At 39.2% G+C, this 10,452-nt stretch overlaps 1 protein-coding gene across 1 annotated transcript; it reads left to right on the top strand.

Annotated features, from left to right (window-relative positions):
- The first annotated feature begins 752 nt into the window (after positions 1-752).
- Positions 753-1,808, top strand: LOC131033902 (glycine-rich cell wall structural protein 1). Its single transcript, XM_057965209.2, has one exon. The coding sequence runs from the start codon at positions 753-755 to the stop codon at positions 1,806-1,808; it is 1,056 nt and encodes a 351-aa protein (XP_057821192.2).
- The last annotated feature ends 8,644 nt before the right edge of the window (positions 1,809-10,452 follow it).

The raw sequence follows: 10,452 nt of genomic DNA, 5'->3' as shown, positions 1-10,452 counted from the left end.
GATAACATACAAGCCAGGAATGAGATTCTCGCCAAGTGTACAGGACGAAGAAATGTGAATATGTTTATCTCCATCTTTTGACTTTACAAACGATAGTGCAGAATGTGCAGAGCGCACTAGGAATATATTATGACAAACGCAAGTAATGCATGGCCAGATTGGAGTAGGTAACCTCACGACCTGGCTCGAATCCCACGGCCTGCAATGCGCACTCAGTGTTGATTTTTATCTGGGTGATTTGCAGAGCCCCTTCTTGTAAGGCAAGTAACTTGTGAAGTTGTTTCTAATTATGAAGGCTTTGTCTGATTTGAGGTCCATAGAAGTACACATGGCACCTCCGCACCACAACCCATTGTCTGTGGTTAAAATCCTCACTGACCTCACTCAGCATTTTTCAAGCTGGCACAACGCACTAAAAAAGTTCTCTCATCATTGTGAGAAGATGCAGCCATATTGTCTAGCCAAATTTAGTACCCAACGTACTTACTGAGTGTTCTAAAACTCATTGAATATAAGACAAGAATGTCCTGGAGAAGATTGTGACTTGAATGAAATGCGTGGAATGTTTCTTTTTGTGGGGACAGTGCGTCACCCTAGAGCTTCTTATTGGAAACCAGGCGGGACAGATTGAGATGGGTGCCATGGGAATGTGTATAAATACTTGCCTCCTCCTCTCATTCTGCATGACAAGTTCAAATATTTGGCTCTTGTATTGAAAGCAAATCATCGTGGATAGAAATTTTCTGTAAGAGATGGCGACCAGAGCTTTTGTAATGACCTCGCTTTTGCTTGCAATTGTGTTTGCATTGAGCCTTAGTAATCTCAATGGAGTGGAAGGTAGGGCAAGCAAGTTTGTGAGTAAAGTGACGGGAGATGATGTAACACGTGGAAGAATGGCGGCCGGTGTGGTGTCTGGATATGGCTCTCAGAAGGGTCAAATGCACGGTAGCTATGGCGCTGGTTCCGGGTCTGGGTCGGGGTCAGGCTATGGTGCAGGCAGTGGGGTTGGGCCTGGGTCTGGATATGGAGCTGGGTCAGGTAGTGGTTCTGGGTATGGTGTTGGTAGTGGTGTTGGGCCTGGGTCTGGTTATGGAGCTGGGTCAGGTTCTGGTTCTGGCTATGGTGCTGGCAGTGGTGTTGGGCCTGGGTCTGGTTATGGAGCTGGGTCAGGTTCTGGTTCTGGCTATGGTGCTGGCAGTGGTGTTGGGCCTGGGTCTGGTTATGGAGCTGGGTCAGGTTCTGGTTCAGGCTATGGTGCTGGGTCTGGTTTGGGTAATGGTTATGGTGCGGGACAAGGTTCTGGAAGTAGGTATGGAGAAGGTAGTGGTTCTGGTCATGGAGCTGGCTCTGGTTCCGGCAGTGGTTATGGAGCTGGTTCGGGCAGTGGGTCTGGTTATGGGTCAGGGTCTGGCAGTGGCTATGGTTCTGGATCCGGCAGCGGTTATGGTGCTGGATCCGGCAGTGGATCAGGTTATGGGGCTGGTTCGGGCTCTGGGTCGGGTTACGGTGCTGGTTCTGGCAGTGGTTCTGGCTATGGTACTGGTTCTGGCAGCGGCTCAGGATATGGCGCTGGCTCTGGTTCGGGGTCTGGTTATGGTGCTGGCTCAGGTTCAGGGTCTGGCTATGGTGCTGGTTCTGGCAGTGGCTCAGGCTATGGCGCCGGCTCCGGTTCAGGGTCTGGCTATGGTGCTGGCTCCGGTTCAGGATCTGGTTATGGTGCTGGCTCTGGTTCAGGCTATGGCGCAGGCTCAGGAGCTGGCTCTGGCAATGGAGGTGGTTCTAGATATATACCTGGCAAAGGGTATTAGACAGGAAGCAATTTTCCATTGTTTGTCATATTTTCTCTTCTGTGGTAAATTCTCAGGTCTTGTTTCAAAAGGGATGAACAAGATTACGATAGTTCTGAAAACATATCAGTAACTTCTTTTAGAGAATAATTTCTATTAGGAATTTAGATGACTACGTAGTTCTCGTCCATGCAATATAGTGTACTTCGGAGATCAGTTATATTTGAATAAATGTTATGATTAGTGGTAAATAATGTGGCAGGAAAATAGATGCTTACATGGTTCTCACCCATGCAATTTAATAAATTGTATTTTGGAGGTCAGTTAATTAGATGGGAATAAAACTTATGATTAATATTGACTAAATTGGAGCCTTCCCGATATCTGAATTCCGTGTTGATTTAATCTTTATATTGTCTCCGGGGGTCATGTCAATCAGTCAGCTGAAATTTTGCTTCCTTTTATATCACGTTCAGGTTGTTTCCAAAGCAACTAGAGAGAGCTCCCTCGACTGTTTATGCATGCTAAAAACGACGTTCAAGTAAGGCAGGCAATCCTCAAAAAGAGAATATACCAAATCATTAAAAAAAACCAAAAAAAGCCACTGATCCTCGCGTGCGAATCCTGAAACAAAAGCTGATTCTGCAGGCCATAATATGATCATCTATATCGACCAAACATTCTACCTGTTTTTGAATTAAAAACCTTAGACTACCTTCTGCTCCTACCAAACAAAAGCTATTGCGATTAAATTCTTTTAACGTATATTAGCCATTCACTTCTGTTCTATGAGTGATACGATGGTTTGCCGATTTAAGAAACAATAATTAATATGAACAGTTCATCTCATTGGTTATCGATACAAGAATCCAAAGTCCCTTTCAAGCCATTACACAGCAAAAATAATTTTATTATTCAAATCAAACAATTATACCAATCATTAACAGTGATTTTATTTTTAATTATATATATATATATTTTTTCTGAAATGTATATATTAATAAAAAAAAATATACAAGAGCATAGGAGAATCTGGAAGAGGCACTTCCAAATAAAAATGCCTTGAAAATAACAAATCATATTGGAATACAACTGCAATCAACCAATTGTACAACCAATTTTAAAATTGAATATAAATTACTGTACTAATTATTATATGTAAAATTGATGTATTGAATTAGAACCTTTTTATATTGACAACACTAAAGAAAGCAAAACTAATTTTTTTTACATTGTAAAATATATATATGTGAAGATAATATTTAATTATTTGTTTGTATGGAAATTAAATTTTGAATTTCTTAATTTTCTCAATTCAATATCTATATATATATATAAGGAGAAGAATGTGTAAAAAAAATTAGTCTTTAATAAAATAGAAAAAATTTGGTTCAAGTTTTTTATATATCATCAATGTAATATAAATATATGCCTAGTTTAAAGAATTAATCTTTTTAATTCAAGATAATTTATTTTTTAATTAAAAATAAATTATCAAATATAAATGAATTTAACACTTACCAGAAAAACATAAAATATAATCAAATTTAAAGAATAAATATGTAAAAATATTCAAATGATCAAATGGAATGAAAAAAAAACATTGTGACACCAATAACATCATAAAAAATTCTTAAATGCACTAATTTGAATTGAAATTAATTTCTCCAAAAAAAAAAAATTTAAGAAAAATGAATCGAAAAGGCATTAAAGTCAAAAGAGTATCAATATCTATAAAAGTGAAGTACTTTAAAGTCAAGATATACTTTACCTAGTGTTATGTTGGAAGAGTTTGTATGATCAATTAAAATGTCTTAATAGTTTTAAAAAAATATATTTATGTTGATATATTTTAGAATTTAAGGGTTTATTTATTAAGTGGTGATTAAAAATGTTTATTTAATTAAATTTATGTTGATAAGTATAATTATATTTGTAGTATCGTAAATTGTATTTTCACACAATTCATATTTATTTGGGAATTATTTCGGTGGTTTTCTCATCTTGGTCCTGATTTTCTGAACAATTGTACTCAAGCTAAAATTCGGAAGCTCAACTCAATTTCATGCTCGCTGACCTCAATTTTGATTTAGAATTCTAGGACTATAGCACCTACCACCATGATCTAGTCAAAATAGGCACAAACTTGAACCTCCAATGGTTAGGAAAATGTTAAGCATGAAAGTGGTCCCTAATGTTGGTCTTTTTCAAAATTTCAACATTGAAATGTGTGAATTTGTCTATAAACACAACTTCCACCCACTCATTTGAACATATCTCTACAAACATTCAATTCCAATTCACACTCAGATTGAGCACTTTCAATGAAACATCTTTAAGGTAGTGAATGAAATATTTGAAGTCAAGCATTAAAGGTGGCAACCATAAATGAAGGAATGCATTAACTCCTATAAAACAACATCAACCTTTTATGAGCCTTGAAGGCAAGAAGATTCATAGAAAAGGTACCATTTGTCAATTTTGCATTTCCTTAAGGTTTTTAGCCTCTCCCCTACTAGGAGTAAGCTCTCTTTTCTAATCATCATTACCATAGTGGAGGTTAATTCCTACTTGGAGTTTTGAATTAGGCAAGCTCCTCTATAACCCAATGATATTCCCCTCTTTTCTATGTACAGATCTAAGTGCTAAAAGTTGTAGAGTGCAGAGTAAGACCTACAAATCTAGGCATAAACCTCCATACTATGTCAATTCACTCGCCTTTTTGACACTTTTTGACTAAATTTTTGAGAGTGTGATCCAAAGAGCATTTTGATTTGAGATATGAAATCTCATATAGTAGGATACCTATCAAGACTACTTGGTCCCTATTACATTGGTCGACCACTTTCAAGCCTAGATTTTTGTGGCAAGTTCCTTTCTACATCTTATTTCTAGATATTATGTTTTGTATTGAATTTTAGTTCTATATATTTTTTTTATGTTGAATATTATTAATCGCCTATCATTTTTCCTAGTTCTTGCATCATTTCATATGTAATCATTATTAATCACAAAGAGAACAATCAATCCATAGTATCCAACTCTCTTAAGGAATGGAAGTTGGGCCTAATTGGTTGTTCTCCAATGAACATGCATGGATTGAAAATGATTCCTAGTTTCCATATTTAGGCTAGTGACCATCATTTTTCCCGTCATTTAAATATTAATAAACGTAATGTGCTATATATTATTAACATAAGTTTAATAGTTATTTATATGTTAAATTTCATTATCTAATTGTATTTATAAATTTTCTAAAAATAAATAAGCTAGTATATATATTTTAAATATATTTACTTAAAATATGTTGAGAAATACCTATATCAAAGCATCTATTTAATATAAATCACACATCTAATATTATTCATTATTAATCTCTCTTTTAACCAAAGGATCATAATATCCTTTACTTTTATCTCCCTTTAACTCTAAAGGGTTATTTCATAACTTTATCTTCTTTTGGGAAAAATAACATTTCTCCCCCTATAATTTAGTTTCTCTCCTCAATAGCAACATATGCATCTACATCACAACTCAAAAAATGTATAATTAATTATTGAAGAAACTAACATTGAATATATTTATTCTGGATTGGAGAGCTCTGCGTTTTTTCGCATAAGCTGTGGTTAGCGAGTGGTTACCCCTGCTTCCGCCGCCAACATGGTGGCTCCCTCATCGGAAGATCCGGGTGGCGGACGCCAGCTGGACTCCTCGATCCTCAGCAACGTACCTGACATTCCTACTTGCAATGCCTCGAGTGCCCCGATTTGCGACGAAGTGATGGAGGAATTTAATGTCACCGGCGCGCAGTTTGTTCGTGGTAGCCCGCAGAGCAGCTATGACAAAGTTATTAATGCTCCTCCCAACAGCAATCGCCCGAAATCTTTTTCTGAAGCAGTGTCTCGCACTGCGGATCTTAACCCCAAAGCTAGGTTTGATCAGGTTTGCCCTAGCTCGAATGAAAAAAGTGCAGAACACGGTAAGAGCCCTTCGGCTTCCCTCGCATCCTTCTCTGTTGTTCCTAATTTGGAAATGCTTAATGAGATTTCAAAGGAAAAATCTAGGTTGAGTAACACTGCTATTTTCTTTTCGGTTACTGAGTTGGATAAATGTCCGCCGAGGAAATTCATGGACGACTGGTTTCATAATTTTTGGAATAACAAGCTAGGGTTTCATATTTCATTTTGTAGGCAGTTACAGAAAGGATTATATGTCATCTTCTTTGCCAATTCTGATGCTCAAAAAGAGGTCTTAAAGAGGCAATATTGGGTTGTGGGTTCTACCTCTTTTAGGGCTTTAGCCTGGTCTCCAGAGGTGGCTCACGAAGAGGTGCTTGCTTTGGCGGCACCCAGGTGGATTCTTGTTAAGAATGTTCCTCCTTTTTTGTGGAAATTTTTACCCCAATTGATGGAACCCCTTGGCAGGACCATCCGAATGGATGACTCTGTGAGGTTGGTCCCGCACATGGATGCTCGGATGTTGATTTCGCTCCTGCCGGGTATTGAGGTTCTGGAAAACATTTCTGTGAATATCTTAAATGAATCTTTCATTTGCCTGCTGGAAGTTTTGGGGGGGCTCAATGCGTGCTTCCTCTGTCGCAAGGAGGGGCACCGCAGAAAGGATTGCCCTATCATTAAGAAAAATTTGGTGAATAGCCATAATGTTGCTAATGTTAATCCGCCTGAAAAAAATAATAAGGATTCTGCTGGTGCTAAGATCTCTCCTCCCTATAAAGATGATTGTTCTACTAAGGCCAATAGGTCGTCCAACCCTACTTTCGTTTCTAAGAACCTTGATCCCATTGTTCTTTCTGTCCCCCTTGCTAATGGTGTTGCGCATCCCAAGGATGCCCTTATCCAGAATCTTAGAGTAGTTCCCCCCCCTCTCGGCTCTCATTTGTCTCCCGTTGAGAACTCCGGCATCGACCTCAATTCCGATGACGGTTTTATCGTTGTGCAAGAAAAGAAAAAACGAAAAGGTCTTCACATCTCGCGGCAAGAGAAAGTGGCCTCTGGCTCTGTTAAAAGGTTTGCCCCCAATTCGCATCAAGTGGTCAGCCCTACCATAGGTCGCCAGGATAAATTACCTGGTGACTTTGATTTGAACTCAATCTCACAAAGTGGGGTGGCCTGCATGCGCTCCCCTCCCAATAACGTGGGTAAGAAACTCCCACAGAAAGTCTTCAAAGAAATAGAAGATGAATATGTTCTTGAGATTATACCTGCAGGTGCCTCTTTAGATGGGTCCACTGTCTTACCTTCCATGGAGGTTGACGCACAAGTTATTAACAAGGATGTTGATGCGTACTCTAACTCTAACAAGGTTTCCCTATGAATTGCTTGTCCTGGAATGTTAGGGGGCTTGAATCTCCCGACAGAAAATTTGTTATTAAACGTTTGTTGTCTTCTTTGCATTCCATTGATTTCCTGATGATGCAAGAAATAAAAGCTACTGGTTTTATATTAGAGACTAATCTTAATTTTATTTGGAAAGATGCTGTTAAAATTTTTACTAATCATGAAAGAGGTAGAGGGGGAATTGCCCTTCTAATCGACCCTAAATGGAGAAACTATATTGCTCGTCATGGTTGCTCCCCGTGTCAGAGAGCTGTGTGGTGTATTATTGAGCATGACAATCATACTTTTGGCATTTGTTCTATTTATGCCCCTAATGACTCCCGTGAAAGAAGTAACCTATGGGTTTGGCTGAATACTCTCCCTGATATCCCTTGGCTTTTCGGGGGGGATTTTAATATGATTGAGTCACAGGATGATAAAATTGGAGGTATCCCGTTCCATTGGAATGATAATGAAGGGTTTCATTGGAATAGATTTGTTTATAATAAAAACCTGTTTGACCCTCTTGCTGGGAATAGATCTATCCACCGCGGCCTCTGGCACACTTGGTGTAATTTTCAACAGGGCCAATTCAGAATATACTCTAGGCTCGACCGCTTCTATGCTAACAAGCATTCCTTCTTCTTCCTTCCCTATGATGCGGATAACATTATTAAGACCATCGCTACCCCTCTCTCTGATCATCATCCTATCTTTGCCTGTGTTAATTTTATCACTATTCCTATTGCTTCTAGAGTTAGGAATCACAAATTCATTCTTAACTCTAGTCTTCTTTTGGACGATGATGTCCTTGCTGCTATCTAGATCATTAGAGGCATTAATAAATATAGTCTGCAACATTGTTCTCATTTGGAAAGATGGCTGTGTAACACGTCAACCTGGAAGAATTTCCTTCAAACGATTGGTCAAAAGAAGGCCAAGGATTACAGATATATTGAAAAACAGTTATGTGCTAATTTGCAAGTTGCCGAGAGTAACATTCAAAATAACTCTGCCGATCTCGATCGGTTGTCACAAGTTATGGCTGCTAAAGATGCCCTTAGAAGTCACCAGCAGGTTAAGGTTAAGGGTGCGCGAATTCGGTCTAGGGCCCATTGGCTCCAAGTCGGAGACAGAGGGACTAAGTTTTTCTTTAATCTTCTTAAAAATAAACATTGTAAAGAGTCTGTTGATAAGCTGTCGATTGACAATCAAGACATCTCTGATCCTGTTGCTATCGCCAATGCCTTTGCGGATTTTTACAGAGCCTTGTTCTCTTCCGAAGACTCTTTGATAGCTGAAGCTACTAGAAATAAATGTAAATCACTTATTCCTAGCAAGCTTGACTCCAGTGATATCCACAGGCTATCTAAGTCTATTTCCATTGAAGAGATTGAGACTGCTGTTAAAACCCTTTGCAATGATAAGGCCCTGGGCCCGGATGGTTTTCCGATTGAGTTTTATAAAGCTAATTCAAATTGGATCTGTAAAGACCTTTTTGATCTTTATAACGAAGCCATTGCTAATGGCTCTTTAGGCCCGGAGATAAACAAAGGTATTATTAAATTACTTCCTAAGGAAGGGAATAAGGCTCTTATCAGGAACTGGAGACCTATAACCCTGCTGAATGTTTCCTATAAAGTCCTGGCGAAGATTTTGGCTCTTAGGCTCGTCGATATCCTCCCTAAATTTATTTATCCCTCCCAAACTGGCTTTATTAAGGGAAGGTATATTCTGGAAAATATGATCACCAGCTGGGAAGCTATGGACTGGGCAAAAAGTTCTCACCAGAATACTGCCATGTTGCTTCTTGACTTCGAGAAGGCCTATGACAGAGTCGAATGGAAATTTATCTTGATGATGTTGGAAGCCTTTGGCTTTCCTCCCTATTTTTGTCTTGCCATGCAAACTCTTCTTAAGGACGCCTCGGCTCAGATTGAAATTAATGGAGTTCTTTCCCCTTCTTTTCCGCTTAGTAGATCTATCAGGCAGGGTTGCCCCCTTGCCCCTGCCCTTTTTGTCATCGCCTCTGAAGCCCTGTTTTATATTCTCAGAGATTCTTCCTTGTCTCCTGAGGTCAGAGGTCTATATCTCCCTAATAATGATGAGCTTATTAACTGTCAGTTTGCTGATGACACTGCTCTGTTTTTTGAACTTTCTAAAGTTAACTTTAGAGTCCTTCAAGGGAAGCTTGACCTATTCTGTTCTGCCTCTGGTGCTCGCATTTCCCATACTAAGTCAATTTGTCTTGGATGGGACGAACACCCCCCTGAGTGGTTTTCCAATTCAGGTTTTCCGTGGGGAGGCCCCAACAAAACCGTTAAGTACCTCGGTATCCCCTTCTCTGTGGATCCTGTTCTTAAGAATATGTGGCTTTGGATTAAAGAAAAAATCCTTAATAAACTTAACAAATGGCACAATAGAACCTTGTCTTTAGCTAGCAGAATTCAAGTTTGTCAGAAAATCCTGTCTTCTTACAGTATCTACAATTCCTCGGCTTGGTTGTTTAGTAACTATCAAATCCAAGAGATTCAAAGTGCCATCAGATCCTTCCTCTAGTCGGATGGAAAAGGAAACAAGAAACATCATGCTGTTAAATGGGCCTGGTGCCATGCTGACAAGATCCTTGGGGGGCTTGGGCTTAAAGATCTGAAATTCCAGGGTATTGCCCTTTTCGCCAAATGGATCTTTCATTCCTTGGAGGGAAACAGCCCTTGGAAAGTGCTTGTCAGGCATAACATTGAGAGAGGTTTTCCCAAGAAAGCTAAGTCTTGGAAAAACCTCCCCTTCGGTGATCTCCTCCTGGGTAACTTCCCTGTCTCTGTTCAAGGTTCTTTGGTGTTCAAGTCAATATGGAAGGCCTGGGAACAGGTCAGGGAGCACATTACCAACAAGGACTGGTACCACCATGATCAACTCCACAGAGAAAGATCTATTTGGTGGAATCTTGCCATCAGCGGGAAGCCTCTTGCCTTATCCCAAGGATGCTCTGCCAGATCCTGGGCTAAAAAAGGTATAAACCAATTTGTGGATCTGTTTGAAACTGATTGCCTCCCGTCTTGGGATGCTATTAAGTCCAAGTATGATATTCCTGATTCGCAGAAAAAAACTTATAATATGGTTCTTCAAGCCTCCAGAAATATCCGGTCTGCTTGCAATGTGGATTCTCTTAGACACCTTAATTGCAAGTGGTCGGGGGGTGTTGCTTTGGCTAGCCTTAAAGCCAAAAATATTCACTCTGTTATTAACCAGAATAATGACATTATTAATCATGTGAACTCTGTTTGGCATTCCTCATTTGATATTAAGATTTGGAATAAATTGTTTCA

The sequence above is a fragment of the Cryptomeria japonica genome, chromosome 3 (genome assembly GCF_030272615.1).
Source record: "Cryptomeria japonica chromosome 3, Sugi_1.0, whole genome shotgun sequence".
NCBI classification, from domain to species: Eukaryota; Viridiplantae; Streptophyta; class Pinopsida; order Cupressales; family Cupressaceae; genus Cryptomeria; species Cryptomeria japonica.
This window is presented reverse-complemented; position numbering and strand designations above follow the sequence as displayed.

Excerpts from the sequence above, each read along its gene's own strand:
- LOC131033902 (XM_057965209.2), top strand. The coding sequence starts at position 753 with ATGGCGACCAGAGCTTTTGTAATGACCTCGCTTTTGCTTGCAATTGTG.